The 18,592-nt window shown below is 40.0% G+C and overlaps 1 protein-coding gene across 3 annotated transcripts; it reads right to left on the bottom strand.

Annotated features, from left to right (window-relative positions):
• Nucleotides 1-4,030: 4,030 nt before the first annotated feature.
• On the bottom strand, nucleotides 4,031-11,581 carry lrrc3b (leucine rich repeat containing 3B). Of its 3 annotated transcripts, none has more exons than XM_062446188.1 (2): nucleotides 11,451-11,581; nucleotides 4,031-8,516 (listed from the first exon to the last, which is right to left on the bottom strand). In XM_062446188.1, the coding sequence occupies exon 2, from the start codon at nucleotides 8,366-8,368 to the stop codon at nucleotides 7,583-7,585; it is 786 nt and encodes a 261-aa protein (XP_062302172.1). In that variant the 5' UTR covers nucleotides 8,369-8,516; nucleotides 11,451-11,581; the 3' UTR covers nucleotides 4,031-7,582. The 3 variants fall into 3 exon arrangements, with proteins under 3 accessions (XP_062302172.1, XP_062302170.1, XP_062302169.1); XM_062446186.1 differs by having other exon boundaries at nucleotides 11,382-11,576; XM_062446185.1 differs by having other exon boundaries at nucleotides 4,031-8,520; nucleotides 11,382-11,576.
• Nucleotides 11,582-18,592: the final 7,011 nt, after the last annotated feature.

The raw sequence follows: 18,592 nt of genomic DNA on the forward strand, positions 1-18,592 counted from the left end.
ACTGTAAATGATGCTAAAATTCCCCTGTTTCCTGTCGGTAAATTATCGATTGGAGGAAACGAGACTCGTCACCAGAGTGCAGAGGTGTCTTGATACAACAAAAGCTAAATGAGAATTCAGTTTTTAAAGTCCTTGCATAGCCAGACACGTTTTTGTGCCATTTCTGTGCCAACTGGCAAAACATTCTGCTGCTTAGTTGTTAAAGATTTGCTGCCTAAATCACACATGAAAGTAAACAGAAGGATTCCTCCACAAATAGTGGCCCTGGAATTTACATATTGCTCTTTGGAACCAACCACAAAGTCTGTCAGGAAGCTAACGATCAACACACACACCACGCACATATACACAAAAGCTTAAATGTAAATGGAACTTGTCCATATTTGAGAGTGGCTGTCAAAGCAACTGAAGGCTACTCACAAAAGAGGCTTTCGCTGCTTCTGAATGAGAGTTTTTTATCTGTAAATCCAGACAAAATGTTATCCTTCTGGACACGGCCATTCATTTGATACTGTATCCGGATGAAATGTCAGCCTTCTGGACACGGCCATTCATTTGATACTGTATCCGGACAAAATGTCAGCCTTCTGGACACAATATGCCCCTGGATATTGAGGCAATGTGGATTTTTACATAAATACATCCCTTTCAGCCATTTTGTATGATATGATTATTTTCTAAAATATAAATGGAAAGACATCAATTCTACATGTGTACAACATTTTGAGTCAATTGGAGCGCTGTATCAAGAAAAAAAAATACAGTTTTTTCAAATTTTGACTATACAGCAACATCCATCATGGTGGACCTTGTGGGTCCTTGAGGTTTTCCTTTAGTTTTTTTTTAATGCAATTTATGAAATGTCCTGAAATGTCTTGCTCCTGTCCTGTGTCACTCTCCTATATAGAAATCACATTTTAACATGATGTAGTATGATAAAACTACCCACCTCCCAAGACACTTTACCCATGCAACTGCAGTCAAACTATTTAGGTGACAAATACTAAGATTTTGTAGCGGGTATCTGGAAGGAATGTCTCTCTAATTAGTCCCATTTAAACAGGATTTTGATAAATACATTTATTTTCACAATGTAGCCAGATAAAGCAATGAGTGTATAACAACATTCTATGTTGAGTTAATTATTTTAATGAGGTTTCACACCTCTTGGTTTCCCCCTGGAGCCATGGGAGGTTGTAAAGATGAACATGAGAGGGTGAGAGAAACCAGTCGAGTGTTTGCAGTCAGAGGGTGTGAAAACCACTCAAAAATGGCTCCACTCACGTACCTTGTTGAGGATCTTCATGGTCAGCAGGCTCTCATTCAGAAGAAATTGACTGTGCAGTTGACTATAATCCCAATTTAATGATTCTGAGAACCCACAAGAGGAAAACGTACAAGAAAATGTATGTATTCCTGCTTAAGACAGCATTTTGTGAGACGTCCCTGCCACTTTTGCATTTGCACTTGAAGGCATCAAGATCCCCAGCGATCATGATTGATATTAAATGCACGTGTTTGCATACCAATTTTCATTTGAGCCTGAAAAAAGGCAGTTTCTTCAGAATAAACAAGTAACCTCACAGTTAATGCAGACGTCAGACATACTATGTTTGGAAAAGTGTATCAAACAAAATGCTAAACTGAAAAATAGAGATTGATATTATATAAATCTCCCAAAGAAAAATGAGTGTTCTCTATGGTTTTTCAATAGCAGTTGATAGTGACTTTTTTCTTTCTCTGCAGCCCAAAGGAATATGATTATTGTTATGAGAACATCCACAGCACAAATACATGTATTATTTTACTGTCAATTGTCAATACAGTGAACTAATAAACCTTTGTTATCATTATGTTGTGATGGCATGCAAAATCAGAATGGCTCAACATCCTCATTTGCGACTAATAAAGGATTATCTTATCCAACAAACGGATATGTCCTGCTGCCCATTTCATTCTGGTTCCATTATCACATTGTCATAGTTCAAGAATAGATGGAACTGTCTTTACGTTGTAGCCTACTATGTAACAGGGAGTTTTCAAATCCCATGTATAACCAGTCGGTTTATATAGCTAATCCACGGTGCTCTACCTGCCTCCCATGGCCCAGTGACGTCTCTGACAGACATAGTGAGGCTGGGCTGCAACGCTCTGATAAGGTGCGAGGAGAGCCGCTTTGACCGCGTATTACGTGACGGCTTTCATCTTTTTTATTTGAAAGGCTTATTCATGCTAATTAAAACGATGTTTCTTAGAATTCCACCAACCAACATTCCCCCGAGGTTTAATTTTTTTTATCCACTGATATCACCATAATACTTGCACTGGTTTAACATAGGTACTGTAATGTGTGTTTACATGATAGAAAGCGACTGCTAAAGGTAATTCAACGTATCTTGACGTCATTGAGTTTGAGACTGGTGTATATTTTTGAGTGACATGATACTTATGTCTCATTAAAGGAAACATTCATTAAAGGTAAGATTAATGGCAACTTGTATACTTGTCTTGAAAATTACATTAAGATGTTAACATATTGATCTGTTAGTTGCAAGATTGAGTAAAACAAGGCTGTTCCTTGACAATATGAAAAAAAAGTTGAATGCAATGTTGAGACTATTTGTATATAAAAGTGTTGTCTTTACTATGTATTTTTTACTGAAATTACAGACGGGAGGTAAAAGTATTAGTTGCAGTTCCAAATCAGACCAAAGAGCATGGTTTGGATCAGCACGCAACTCAGGGGAAAATGTGTTTTAATGTGTCGGTGACACATTAAAACAACAGATAACTTAATTCATGAAAACTCACATTACTGCCAATTTACATAAATGAAAATGTCCTAAATTAACCTTATGCCTGGAGTACATTTACATTTAAGATTATGACCAAATGTTACATTTTGCAGACAAGGACAGTAGGTATTGTCAATTGAGCTATTTAGACTATGCATGAGGTAATGAGCTAAATTAAAGAATCGCTATCTTACTACGTCATCATATCGTCATCATCCCAAAAGGTTCCCCTCGGATCTGTAAACAGTAAAGGTACACTGTTTTCATGGCCATCTAACAGCATGCCATCAACTGATAACAATCTGGTCAAAAGCAATATACTCTTTCTCAAAAATCCAGTCACACTGGTTTATGGTCTATAGAAATAGTCTAAAGAAAATACTCTATAGATAGAGGAACACATTTGACACGCAGTACAACTCCTATGACTTCCTACAAGATTTCATGTATGACTCATGGTCAGTCACACATAAGAGGAAGTCTTGGGTCTGGGAATTCCACCTGGTTGGAAGGTACTGTGTTGAAATAACAGGGTGGAAAGAATGTAGGCATCTGAGTTGACAACCTTTCTCCCAGTGGAGGCCGGCCACGGTAACCAGAGGCCATGGTGTCACTTACCAGGCTTACGGAGGCTCTGTGTGAATGCCAGACGATGCCCAGAGGAGAGGTATTTAAAGAGCACCAGTGACAGGACTTGCTGCTGGCTCCTGGCACCTGAGCGCCCCCTGGAGCCCCCAGACCTCTGGCCCCTCTTTAGTGGCAGTGTGTGTGATTATGCATATAAATGTTCCCCTTAGCGACGCACTGGGAGACCAGCCGACCCTGTCTAAAAAACAAACAATCACAACATGGTGTTATGCAAGGGACGATGGCTCATGTTTTTCCATTCAACTGTTTCTACAGAAATCTACATCAATGACATTCATCATAGAACTCATGCCTTAAACAAGAAGTTAACAAGTATAAACAAGTATTAAAGTGTAATGTAAATGCTACTATTTTAACATACAGTAGAGGTCATATTAACTAGTATGCTGGTGTTTTACTGTACTAAAACTGTTTTACAAATGGTAAAGTCATATTTCAAAGTCAACATATTACTCCATTAGAGTAAAAAAAACCTGTGATGGATCCAAGCATTTTAAATTGGGTTCCATTGCTATCATGAGCTTGAGAGCCTTTTATATTCAATATTAATCTCTTTAGTTTATTCAAACTCAATTTAATAATATACAGACACATCAGGTACATTAATCAAGAAGACAGCAGCAATATAGCGTTAGATTGCAATACAGCGAGATACATAGGGTAGAGATAGGGACACATCTTTAATAACCTGAGGTACAGAGTAGCTATTAGTTTAATAGTAGAAGTACTGATTTAATCTCTTATGGAAAGGTGACATTTTCGTAGTGCACCAAATGTAATCAGATGTGTTTTACTATATTAATCTGGTCTAATTGTGTACTAGTTGTGACAAATAGCTTAAATTGTCCAGAAGTGAAGACTCCACAAAACATGACTATGACAGAGCCCCTTATTTTATATTAGTAATCAATTTTACAAACTCATAGAGGGGATCTTAAACAGTAGCAGAAGTTATGGTAAAGTATGTTAACTTTAAGTCAACTTTTCATCTCTGTCCGCTACAGTATACTGGAAAAACAAGCAGCTATTTTGTTCAGTATCTTTTCAATAGAGGACTGACTACAAAAAACAATTGTATTTAAAGATTGTTTTGTAACTGATGTCCATCCTTAAAAATGTATTTGAAATATAATGTAATCAAGTTCCTCAAAATAACTGTTCAAGTGTCAAGTTCACAAATTTCCCACCTCCTCACTGTCTAAACTTTCCTTACTGCTTACTACATGTGTGTGCTTGGGGCCTTCTAGTGACTTTGAAGCATAACTCTGGGTAAACCTCCTCTTGGCTATAAATAGGTCTAAGGTCTAAGTTTAATCTTGTGACAGTTTATAATTCAAGAGACAATCCATAACAGGCAGCCAGGCCTTAACAGCTGACAGCGGAAGGTAATTGTACAGATGTACCTCTGTCAAGGAAAAACACAAGTAATTGTTTGAGCACTCATGTATGGCAGCATTGGAGCTTTTAGCAAAACCTTTGAAGCGGCCTCTTGTCTCACTTCAAACGCCATTGTCTTCCTTGCAATTCACCACAGATTGGCTCGTTGTCAGTTTTCTTGACATGCCTTATTCATGATGTAGTACTTTGCATTTTGTGACCGATATTATTGGTCATATGCAAACTGGTAGGACAAAGAAAAAGCTAAATCTTCAAATTATTCCAAGATAAACATTTAGTTAAGCGGAAAATAAATCGTTTTTGTTCTGAATGTACGAATTAAATCAATAACGCTGAGGGCAGTGCAGCTGCTGAATAATGCAACTGCTATCTTCTGTAATCACAGTGGACTCACAATCAAATAACAGGATAGGTGTTGTACATTCTAAATTAAATCACATTACCGGAAAAAGCATCTCCTTATGGTAGTTCATACAGTAGATCCTTATTTGCGTAGTGTAGATATGACATCATATGCCCCCAAAACAGAGTTAAAAAACAAAACAATTAAATTATAATTGACACATTTCCTTTATTTTCTTTGATCTATGACATGCCTTTACAATGTATTAATGGAAGTCAGTTCCAGGTCTTAAATATGATCACGTTTCAAAACATTAGACATTGTAATGTCTGCCTCCTGAAAATTATATTGGTAAAAAGACCATCACAAAGCTGCTTTGATGTTACAAAAGAACGTTTAGCTGTGATATGATATGATGGTCGATTTCAGTACTACAGAGCCATAAAATATAACAAATTCATTCAGTAATTCTTCTGTAGGATGGATTGAGAAATCCTCCTGGACATGATTGGATTCCAAAATGCAAGAACATTTGCCAGTAAAAGGCTGTGCTTTCATGTTCGGGAAGGAGCGAGTAAAATGAAGTTAGGTTGAATGGAAAGAAAGAGTGTGAGAGAAGTATTTCAGGCACTTAGAAATGCTCTCAAGTTCTTGGCTCCACTGTGCTTCGTGTGCAGAACATGCAATAAAGGACAACTCCTGAACCCTTCATGGACACTATGAGGTCTCATCTGCAAGACAAGGCAAATGTCTACAGCACATTCAAGAACAACTATTTAAAGGGATTTCAAGTAATTCACATGACTACAATGTTTCTATTTACATTTGCACGGTGTTATGTGCATTCTAGCCATGTATGTTCATATCATGTCTTCAACTGTAGCTCAGTCTGTAGCTCTTCAAGCATAACAATTGTGGAGCGTGAAACTCCTTATCCCACAGGCCTCTGTATGACTTCATTGTAGCTGAAAAAGCCGCGCTCATGAAATACTCAAATGATTGTTTGTGTATGATCCCCACAAAGACTGGCCAAATGACATCCAGCAAGTCTTCTTTTTTCATTTGGTCTCCCGTGATCATCTAATTCTATTGTCCTCTTTTGCGTAGATGTTCCTCTCTCTCTCTCTCTTTTGGGTGTGTCTTACAGAGCTTGTAACTGTGAAGCCATTACAAAATGACAGCTGCAATTTACTTTTCATACTCTGCCTGGAACATTACTGTACACACAGTGTTATTAAATGCAAGGTAAATGACGCGTGCATCTCTGCAGGACTGAATACATGGATGGAATACGGATGTTGATATTTCATAGCTGAAATGATTACAGTCTACAATCTCATTTGAAAATCTAGCATTTTTGTTTGTGAACAAATTTACGGTGAGACTCAATCTGCGAAGTTGAATTTCTTTCACAGGAAGCATTGTGGTAAAAGTGAACTTCAGAACAATACGTAGGAAACTGCTGCACCTTGTGTTTCAGTATTTCAAATGCACTAACATGTAACGATTAACATCACTGATTCTCATTGACTTGGACCAGATAACCACAAACACTAAGAGTTCACTTAATCCTCAGACTCTTTTGGATGACGTTTGACATCTACCATAAACCACTGTGCTTTGTCATGTGACCATCACACATCAACAAAGATGCAACAGATTAGCTTTGTCATTTACAGACAACAAGAACATACAGTACAGTTCGTTAACTTCACAAAATGAAGGAAGGAGTGCATTGTACTGTACATCATACCAGTGTTCTGCAGCCAACATCAGTGAGGTCATTAATTATGCATGTAAACCATTCCATTCCCTGTTATATGGAGATTAAAGGTAATTTCATTGTGTTTGGGCCCATGGTTTATAAAAGTAATTTTAATGAGGAAGTGCACAGTAACCTACAAGTGTGCAGGTTATGCCTTACAAAAGTGGTTGTCCGATAATATATTTTTTCCAGAATTTGATATTTCTAAAATGTTTAAGATTTTAAAAAGATACAAGTTCAAACCTGAGATAAAAAATTGAAAGCACTCCAAAATCCGAGTTTAACACATTTTAGAAACGTTGATACGTAGATAATACATTTCCTGCCATTATCTTAAGTGAATTAATACTTAATTTGTTAGAATTTTCTTTAGATTTGAGTGAACGCTAAAAGTGGGTATTTCTCTGAAGTCATCAAAAAAGTATCTCAACAATTTATAAATATTTGTTTAGAATATTGTACTGCCCAGTATCCCGATTTCATTTGTATCACATCATATCATATCACAGTGGGGACAAAACACAACACAGTTTGACAGAAGACTGTTGGTAACATTACTAGAAATGTGGGTCCTATCAAATTTTTTCCCCCCATGTAGGGTTCATTTGTCATGCAGTCACATGTTACGTGATGTCACACAACTGTGCTGATGTCTTCTGCCTCGTCTGGTTTCTTGGGCTTGCTGGGAAGAGACTTGAGGTACTCAAGGTGGCGGCGGGCGTCTTCCTGGTTTTGACGAACGTAATACACCACGTATGAAATGACCATAGCAAACCAGCCAAACATTGTCACCAGCATGGCGTAGTCAGTGGTCCTCTTGGCCAGGTTACAGAGGTCCGTGTCCACTGCCAGAAAGGGACGTCCCTCCTGGTCACGTAGCTCCGAGCTCCGACAGAGGACCCGGGCCGCAGCCTCGTGGTTGTGGGCCATGCCGCCCAGCGCCTGCTGGAGTGCACAGTCACAGTGCCAGGGGTTATCGTCCACCAGAACACGAGCCTTGAGCCGGGCGAAAGCGTCCTTGTGTACATTAGTGATGCGGTTGTGGGAGAGATCCAGCAGCTGCAATGTGGCCTCCACGCCACCGAAGGAGCCCTCCCCCAGGGTCTCCACGGCATTGTAGGACAGGTTGAGCTCCCGCAGCAGCCTCAGGCCCTGGAAGGCGCGGTCGGGTACGGCGCTGATCTGGTTGTGGTCAAGTCTGAGGAGAGCGGTGTCGGAGGGAAGGTCTGGGGGGATCTCTTTCAGCCGGGACTGGCTGCAGGTGACGTTGAGTCCATGGAGGAGGGGGTCGGCACGTTTGCAGGTGCAGCCCTTGGGGCACATGCTGGCCGAGTGGAAGCACAGGGCCATGAGCAACAGGCTCTGGAGGAGCAGGCACATGGGAATGGAGCGTGACAGCCACAGGTCCAGCGGAGTCATACCGACCAGCCGTCAGCATCCCGCCAGGGGCCTGGACCCCAACACAAGCCACTGGCCACTCAAGCACACCCCATGCTGGAGACGAGTTCTCTCACGGTATTCCCAGTCTCACCAGGAAAGCCTGACCAGATGATATCATTCCGTACTCCTGCCTGAAACAACACAGTCCAAAATGAACAGGGAGTAAATCATTGTATGGTTATGTCGGTGAACGGATGTGATGAGAAATATCAGTGAACCCTTAGGTTTAAATAGCATCCTAGATCGTGCATCATTTTAAAGGGCTGTACACAATTAATCTGGAACTTTAACATCTATTGTCATGGAAACATTTGCATGCAAAGCAAGAGACGTTATTATATGTAGATGAATACTGTAGGAGTGGGTGAGGTTGACGTTATGGCTCAGGGACAGGCAGTTTGAGATGATGAGGACTGTAATGTTTACTTGTATTACCATTCATAACAATCCTACACTGTGAACCAAAACATGTTATGCTGGTAAAAGCCACCTCCGTGCATAAGAGGTGCTAAACATGGCTGATCAATTCTGCCACTTCCCCTCTCACAGCTATCTTTGACACGTACTCTTGTCACGCAAGTCACAGTCTCCAAACAGCCTTCGAATGGCAAAACAATATAATGACATACAGTATGATCGGAATCCACTCACTCGGTATAAAAACACACAACGTCCCTATTTATTCATGAATGGCTGCGTGCCTCCTTCCAGCTCAGCTTTACCTTCACCGAAAGTATTGTCTTCACAGAATTTGAGAAGGACGAATGACATAATATATGAATTCCTGAAACTCTGGACTGCACTGTCAGCTTTCCATTGGATTACAACTGTAGAGTCACCGCGAATCAGACCAGTGGACATACACTGATTGTCCATGCTATTTCTTTTTCTCCTGCACTGAGGAATGATGCTATCTACCATGTGTGTCTGGGATCCCCGACTGGCCCTCACTGCTTTTTCATTACATGCTGTGAGAAGAGGGCAGGAAGGCAGGATATGTTATGGGGAGAAGGCAGGGAGAATCTGTGTTGTCTGAGGCCTTGTTCCCCATGGTGGTACAGGTGCTGCTCTGGCCTGCGGGCAGCTGCACCCCAACAGGCAAAACCTTTTAAGCTTCAGAACTGTCATTCTACTGGTTTTATTACAACCTGCGCTGTGCTTTTGTATGTGGTGCACATACAGTGACAGGGATGCCCAAGGCATCACACATGCACCATGTGTGACCAACAGTAATGTATGTCAGTTGGACTGAGGTGATATATTTTGTTTAAAGGGAGTCACTGTCCATTAAAGTTTCCAAAAAAAGGCTTAATTAATCTTAATTAATTTGCAACTGGCAAAGCCTGTGCAATTGTCAATTGGCCCTCTTCATGGAATATGAATCCATCAATAGAAGAGCCCTCAGCGATGGCATGTATCTGTCACTAGTGGTTTAGGAGGACTTTCATGTCTACCAGAGTCCAACCAAACAGTCAGTTATTTTAGAATAATGATCCATGTTTGCCTGGAATCTCTGGCATAGAACACATCACCGGAATGTCAGAGGCTTATAAACACATACAATACTTGGCTGACGGTTAATTCTATGAATATGTTACTGAAAACAAAAATACGTCATAGATTTGTGGGGGAAATGTGGTTGGGTGGTAGGTTTCAGATAAAGCGCATTATTCAGACAATTGACCATGTTATAAAGACAGACTTTCAAATGCAAAAAAAAAAGAAATGTCTGCAATCATAATCTAGATTTGAGCCTTCTACGACATTGGAGAAGCCTACAATCTCGTATAATCAAGCAAGGTCTTCATAAACACTTGAAAATCTACTGTATAAAATGTGTCTCGATTATTTTCTTGTTATTTATCCATCCTTCTTAGAAATGTCAACAAAGGGGTTGAATTACAAGATAAGGAGAGGAGGAAGATATGTAAAATGCTAACATATTGAAATCCTCAACAGCTGAGCCTGTCAACCCAGGGCAAACCATTAGTCTTCATAAACCATCCCCAGCAAGTCCAGAAAATGCATGCTTTGTTATGTGAACCCAAGATGAGGCCAGAGAAAGCTACATTCACCTCAGTATGTCTTTCAGGGGTTGGGGTGTATTTATATTCTTACTAGCTATAAAAGAAGCCTAGGGTATGAATGACAGCACCATGCAATACTGTACATCAAACTCAGTGATGAGGTCCATTACAGACTACATTTCAGTTGCAGGGTAACCAGACCCAATCATGAGTTTCAGTCACGAGAAATTTGTTAGCAATTGATTCTTGTTCCATGATTATTTTTCATAAAAATTATGTGACTCAATACAGAACAAATTCCATCGAACTTCACAGATCCCGAGTGTACACTAATGATATAAATGCAATTGACTCCAACTCAGTTTCCCTTCATGTGGACATTGTTGCTTCTTTAAGTTATTCCTTGCCATGTCGATGAGGACATTGAATTAAATCACATTCACAAGGACTGAGGTGTCTGAGACACCTTGTAACCAAGGTGAACTCGTGTAGCAGATGCACGGGCATCCCTGGTTGTCGTTCTATTCAGGGAAAACGCATACCGGCAATGTACATCTACTACATTGCTGCATGGTTAACACCCATGAAACTATTTGTGTTTTTTTTATTTTTATTAGAGCAATTGATATTGGTAAAAAAAAATATAAAATAAAAAAATAACAGAGCATTATCAAATGACAAACAACAAAAATCGCTAATACACGACCAACATTTGCCATTTGGGTGATTCAGTTGCTGTGACAGTCCGCCACAAATAAAATATTCTTAATGCATTAGCTGGTATAATTTTGCACAAGCAAACGCAGTCTATTCTTAATATTTTGACTGATAAAATTAACCTATTGTATCATCACATTAAATACAAATAAAGAGAGAGGGAGAGAGAGAGAGCAGGCATGAAATTATAGACGTAGGCTATGCTGTGTATGAGCGAACAGAGCAACAGGCGACATATGTTTCCTCACCTGCAGAAAAAAACAGTCTTAGACAGCCGAATTCCAGACGTTGATACTACATAGCTGATTTAGTCTTACTTTCGACAGAAGAGTTGTATCCTCCCAGCCAAGATATGGATAAGTCGCAGTTCGATTTCACATTGTCATATTGCCTGTTGGTCCTCGTATTGGTTATTCACATAAGAGGAGTGCCTAGTCTGCCAAGGGAGGGGTTCGCGAGACAGGCTCTGGCGCGGCGCGATGTTCACCCTGTATAGCTCGGCGTATATTCATAAATGTAACCAGGGAAGACCAGACAAGTAGCTTACGTAGGTGTTGCCCAAAATGTGACTTTATAAATAATTATACTGATAACCCACTGATAATCCACGCCTCTACTTCCCTTTCATTCAAGTATGTGTTGTGTGGAAACAGTTCATCTAGAATGTGCTGTCCTAACTTATTTTATGACCATGTATTGATGATGGCATGTAGTTGAGGTGTGTCAGCCTTAAACAGTCTATCACCGAGAACAAATGAGCACAATTTGTACTAGTTTTAACAACAAGAAAAGGTATAGCTTATTTAGTGTGTTACTCTTTTACATTTACATTTAGTCATTTAGCAGACGCTCTTATCCAGAGCGACTTACAGTAAGTACAGGGACATTCCCCCGAGGCAAGTAGGGTGAAGTGCCTTGCCCAAGGACGCAACGTCATCTGGCACGGCCAGGAATCGAACTGGCAACCTTCTGATTACAAGCCCGCTTCTCTAACCGCTCTGCCACCTGACCCCCCACCTGACTCCCCCTTTTACTTTAGGTTAGGCCTGAAATTAGAGTGTGAGGGTGTGGGGTGTAAACAAACAACCTCAATGTTACCAACATTGCTGCCTGGTATAGAGCTGTCATGCTGTTCTGTGACAGGAGCCCTTGACCTGCAACATGGTCTTCATTCCAGTCAATCCAGCCCAGGGGCATGAGCCATGATGCACTCCCTCCTGAATGGATGTATTTAGGTCACTGGACAATAATTTAGGAGATACATAAATTAAGCCCACTGAACTGTGATTGAATTGGACTCACTGAGACAGAGTTGTGTACAGTTCATTTTTTAAAAATCTGCAATTAGTCACTTAAGTTTTTATCTAAACAAATATTGTTCTTTCTTTTTATAGTATAGCTTAAAGCCTTTGGACTCTGGATGCTGATGTTCAAACAGGCAGTATGTGTATGACCGTCAATTAAACAGCACCATTTTTGATGATGTGATAAATTGCCTTGCTACTTATACACTACCCTTTCTGTTTAATAGACCTGAACACAGTGTGAAGTGGGGGTATACGAAACACCAGTCACAAATCATCCAGTGATTAACTTAAGAGGGCCTGCCTCGCCGTGAGTTATTTTCTTTCCATAAAAGGTTATGCTTTGTAAAGACTGTTTGCATACTGAGCCGTTAATTACACACCAGCCAGTCAAATGGGTTTCTATTGCGGTTATTTAAAGTCAGGAAATTGTTACATTTTCTCAGATTATAGCCTGTATGATTATTGTAATGTTTGAAGCCAAATCTGTATTCCTAGTCCCGATGCTTTATTAGCTCTTATACTTTCATTGCCTAGCATTTTTACTCTCCTCATATATGAAAATACTACAGAGGGACAGTTTTGTAGCTACTTGTTTGGGCTCTAAGGATTTGTTTTGTTTTTGTTGCTGTAGCCTAAGAGATATTTATGACATCATTTTACAGCCAGTGTGGTGTCTCAGTCTGTTTTGTGCGGTGTCTCAAAGAATGTTTTTATTTCAGCATAACAACAGTCAGATTACTTTTTAAATGAATTTGAGTTTTTACTGAAAGGTCAGGCTCATCGATGTAGTGTGTAAGCAGGATCGTGATTAACCAAGTTGTGAGACTAAACAGTCTGAGCCCTCACACAAGCCTGAATAGAGGAATCCCTTCAGCTATTGTGATCATTTAATTACTTCCTGTAAACCTTTCAAGATGAACAGAGCCTTTCAGTGAACATATCCCAGATTGGCAATACTCTCAAAAACTGACTAACTGAAGAGTAACAAAATCCCCGCCCCCAGTTTCAAAGGATCTATGTTGATGGATACTGCAAGGCTAATGTTTTTTTCCGTATAGTGTACACATAATGATGACTAAGGTGGTGAGAGACCCTTAATAAACAAGACATACTGGAACAATTTGTCAGTCTGGTACCTAGAGAGTGTCTACATCAATGACATACAGGGCACATTTGTCAAACCACACTCGCATTTGTCTTTCTCTTAATGTTGTATCGAAACAGTGAGAGTGTGTGCATAGCTCATGATAGTCACCAAAGACAGAAACACACATACTTTATTAAGTGGGTTATATTGTGGTCTAGAATACAACGGATAGGCATTAAGCAACATGGGAAAGGCTTTATTAAGGCAGGACTTCCCTTAGGAAAGTACAGTGCCTACCAATGGGACACACTGTGCACACACACACACACACACACACAGACAGACACACACATACACACACTCTCCGGTGTGTGCATTCATTATAGAGAGTTAAAATAGTACCAAAGCTCAAAGAGCAATTAAACCTGTGAGAAGACATGATTATCCAACCATCTCACTTTACAATCTAACCCTTCCTCTCCTCTGGGCAGGCCATGCATTATGGAACATTTAGCACAACTGTCAAGGACAGGAAATTAGGAGCATTGTCCCTTTTTTCGTATAGTTCATCAATTAGGCCATTACTTTATATATATATTGTATGTCAGAAAGATGTATGGAATTGCATATGGCATGTGACAATTATTCTTAATGATTATATCTGTTGATTTCAAAATTGTGGGACAAACCATTTGCTTTGTGGCATGTACAGTATGTGTAGGTAAGTGTATGTGTGTGAGTGTGTGTGTATGTGTATGTGTGTGTATATGAGCGTAGATATGATCAGACTATTTTCTGTGTTTGTGATTCTGAAGTTGGAGCTGCATTTGAAATGCTTTAAAACCAAACTTACCTAATGCATGACTGCACTTCACTGCCATGACTGTTCCATTAGTGAAGATCAAATATAATTGGCAGTAAAACATCACCCATGACTTACTCCAGAATTCCTGGCAGAGTGGTATCTCATCTTAATGGACAATCAGCATATTGCTATTGCATCACATCAGTGGAAATGGTTATTTCACTGAGACATCCATTTGAGGCAGTGTGCTCACTCTTGAAACATCTTAAACCCTCATAACCACTCTATAGACATGTAGGAAACCGCTACCCTCAGTCATGGAGTGTATTTTCTTGGCCGACATCATTTAGAGTCAGTTCGGCCTGGGTTTTCCCCTGAATATCGTTGAGTAATAATCTCCATATTGAATGCGCCCTCAGCTACAGCTGGGATCCCTCATCTCTTCTCACCTGCATTAATAAGACCTGACATCCTTTCATACTGCAGGCTCCTTTCACAGCTGTGGGTTTGGCCTGATCACCCAGTGGATATTTCAGACTGTGGACATGAACTCCATTAGCTTGTGGAAGGGGAATTAAATTAGTCAGTGACAATGTTATATACTTGGTAAACATCTGGCCTTTGGCAATTTGGTTCGGAACTGAAACTTCAAGGCATGATTCATCTTTACAGATGGAGGGGGCAAATAGCTTGGTGTATCCTTGTCAATATTTCAATGTTCAAGGAGCGTAGAGTGTGGGGACAGGCTGGGATTGAGGCTTGGTCAGGTGAAGAAAAAAAAGGATGAGTGGAGGAGGGAGTTGAACGATATTCAACGCTAGTTCAACACTATTGTTCAACGCTATTGTCCTGCAACAGCATTTCCAAACTGACCTAACACAAATAAAAGGGCCGCAACGTTTTTAAGACCTTTGAATCTTCACATTTCAAGGCAGAATCTTCAGGTGGTAACCCCCCCCCCCTTTAGGGTTAAGGTTAGTTAGTTACCCATTAGTATGCTTTGATTGAGTAATTTCTTGCCTCCAAGGCATAGAATCAAATAGTCAAGGTTTTGTGTTTAACTTACCTTTGTATTTTTCAAGAAATCTCCTAGTTTGAGAGCCAAGGCTATTGTCATTGTGTCAAGTGTAATGTTGGTAGAAAGTGTTTTTTCTGTCTAATAGCCAGCCTGGTAATGGAAGAATGATATGTTAGATGGCCGTGATAAACAGGAAATAGGTTCACATGTTATGAGTGACTACTTTAAAGAAAAATATACTCATTTGCATGGGCGGTAAAGAGCAGCCAACTGCCTTTCTTTCTCTGTTACATGTAGAATTAAACGTTATTGGCTCATTTAAAATCTGGGATAAGGATTCTGCTCCTACATTCATCTCTGAAACACGTGTCCCATGGCACCTCTGTCAAAGCACAGGGCTGTCTAACCTCCCCATGCTTTAAATGTCGGGATTTCCATCCGCTCTTCATTATAACGTGTCTTGTTCATCCAAGTTTGGCTTTTTCATCCTTGAAAACATAAAAATGCCAACTTTACTGATACTGATGGGGGTTCATAGCTGTCGGCTGCATCTTACCACAAAATGGCAAAACCCAATCCATTTTCATCTCATTCACAATACATTGTCTGCAAGGTAATCTTGAGAGTTTAATATTTCCAGGAGTTGCAGTGTACAGACATATTCAAACTCTCTGCAAGTTTATACTCTAAGTAGGAACACAATCTATCTGAAGGCAATTTCTCACCTGACATGGTTTTGTCACATGTTCTATGTCTGTTGATGTTTTTTGGATCGCAACCTTATGAATATGACTTTTTCTTGAAGGAGAAGAACAGAAAATGCATATGCTAATATACATTGGAGAAATGATCCAGAGATTAATTCAATTAAGAAGAGAGTTAACTGCTATGACCTCAACCACAACGACAGTTACATTTTTAAGTGGACTGCAGTTTCCAAGGGGCACAGTACATAGCTTTTATCATGCCATGACGTAGAAAGCTATCTTCTGTCCACTGGCCTCAGATAACAATCAGAGTCCATAAGAACTTTCTGTTCTGGGTAGCAGGGAAGCCATGGTTGGTGCTGTAGCAGGAGCAAACAATGAATAACAACAATATAGTGTGGACGATATATCCAGAGTAACTCATTCATGAATGAAATAACCTTCATCCATGAATCGTAAGGCGTACCTCCTGTTATTCCCTACACACAAAAAAAACATGTAGATAAAATCCAGAGAACCTGGTCTGGGGAACATCTGTGAAATCTCTGAAGGTTCTGTTGGCCTAACTAGGGGGAGGATGAACAACTAGGTGTCTTATTTTGTGAAATGGAAATAGCTTTCAAACCTGTTGAGAAGACAGAAAAGATATCAATTCCACACAGGAGAGCGATGAGTAGGTCATACATGGGGGGAGGGTCAGTGGGCCTGTACTGTATAAATTACATATAATCTCAGGAGACCTGGTGGTTCCATGTGAAGGGAAGCAGATGGGCAAGTCCTCTGGAGTGTAACTCGTCTGTGCCTTCTCACCACAATCTGTTTGGCCAATTATCCGAGGCGGAAATAAGAAAGATGTTTAAAATAGATACCCCTACCGTACAGAACCGATTACTCAATTGGGTTTTACAATCCACGCATGTTTCGCTTGTTTGGGTTAATTAGGTGGTGTTTACTGAGCTGCTATGCTCACAGACAGTTTATTCTGCTGTTCAATAGATCTGTGGTTTAGAATGACAAGACAGAGGGATAGCTACTCAGTAAAGGTCATGGATGTGAGATTGGAGAGTCTGTTGAACCAAATCAACAGGTACTGTTAGAAAGCAAGAGGTCTTCTGTTCAAAGACTCCTAAAACCACTATCACTTAGTAACTTGGGTTTTGTATAGATTGTTTTGTATTTGTTTGAAAAAGGTTATGTAAATTGCAATACATGCAGCAATGAGGAATGGACAATATTTGTGTCTGCTCTAACTAGTTTTTATCAGAGAAAAGCACTTGATGTTTGCAGATTACGGAATTAGTACTCTGAGCGATCCCCTGAAACGAACATTCCATTACTGTTGTGTTCTGTGTCCTGACATTGGGGTTTTTACTCGTAGTAGCTCTTACAATGTAGTGTATTATCTCCATTACATTATGTTAATATAGGTCATGATGGATGGTGAAATGTCGATCATATCATGATTTTTGATTATTGTTGGATAATGTGATAAAAGGCTACCAAGCTGAGGATATCTACCAGATGTTCCACTGGAATGTTAACAGACAGTGCATAGAAATGTGTGTTTTCTCAGCAGTCTACATCATCAAACATGATTTTGGTTCAATAAATCACTTGTGCGTCCCTCACATAGGGGCACTGATTACAGGGAAGACAGACAGTAACCCTGAAGGGTTCTGAATATGAAATCTATTGACATACTATTGACAGTATTGGCATACTGTCAGAAAGATAGTAAATCCTCATTGTGTTCATTGGGACCCATCAAAACAGGAACTTATGATCACCATTTATGAAGAGAATGTTAGCTTTCAAGCTAATGTAGAAGAATGAAAAGCAGTTGTGAGGCAGGGGTTGTGGCTATCAAAGCACCTGTCTTAAGATTGCCCAAGGTTATGAAGACAGTAGCTCACACTAGAGTGAAGTCAACAACCCAACACTAAGTTAACAATGAAATTGCCTTATATTGTGATAGTGTGTGTTTCTTTGGGTGGAAAGACGACCAGCACAGAAGTAACAATCTGAACAATGTCCTCTGAAAAATGCAGGCTCCCTGTAGCTTATGTGTTCAGTATAATCTCAGTGCCTTCTAGCCCTATTGGCTCGATGCTGTTATGGTTGTCAATGACAATAGCTATTGTGTCTCTTGGTGATCATCTACACCTTCCTGTGTAGTCCATTACTAGACCATTGGATTGAGGGACATGCAGTTATGCCCAAGACAGTGAAGGAAAGAGACACTCTAATTTTAGTCTGCTGATAAACCCTGCTCCCCTGTGGGACAGGATCATATCAAAGGGAATACATGCTGACTCTGTTGCCATGGTGAGCATAATTCAGCTTGGATGTCTCCTAATTGGAGAGCGTGGATGTAAAAAAAAAAGAGGAAATGACATGAATCGAAGTCATCATCATTAATGGAGATCAAAACTCCAGGTTTGGGCGTGGCAGTTATGATGGATACTGTATACAGGGAGAAGAGGGGAGGATTAATGGAGGTTTTGACTGAAGGTGCAGGAAGGTTGCAGATCAATG

This window comes from Osmerus eperlanus, chromosome 20 (assembly GCF_963692335.1).
Source record: "Osmerus eperlanus chromosome 20, fOsmEpe2.1, whole genome shotgun sequence".
Classification (NCBI taxonomy): domain Eukaryota; kingdom Metazoa; phylum Chordata; class Actinopteri; order Osmeriformes; family Osmeridae; genus Osmerus; species Osmerus eperlanus.

What these genes read in the sequence shown, in the direction of transcription:
- lrrc3b (XM_062446188.1), bottom strand. Translation starts at nt 8,368, where the DNA reads ATGACTCCGCTGGACCTGTGGCTGTCACGCTCCATTCCCATGTGCCTG.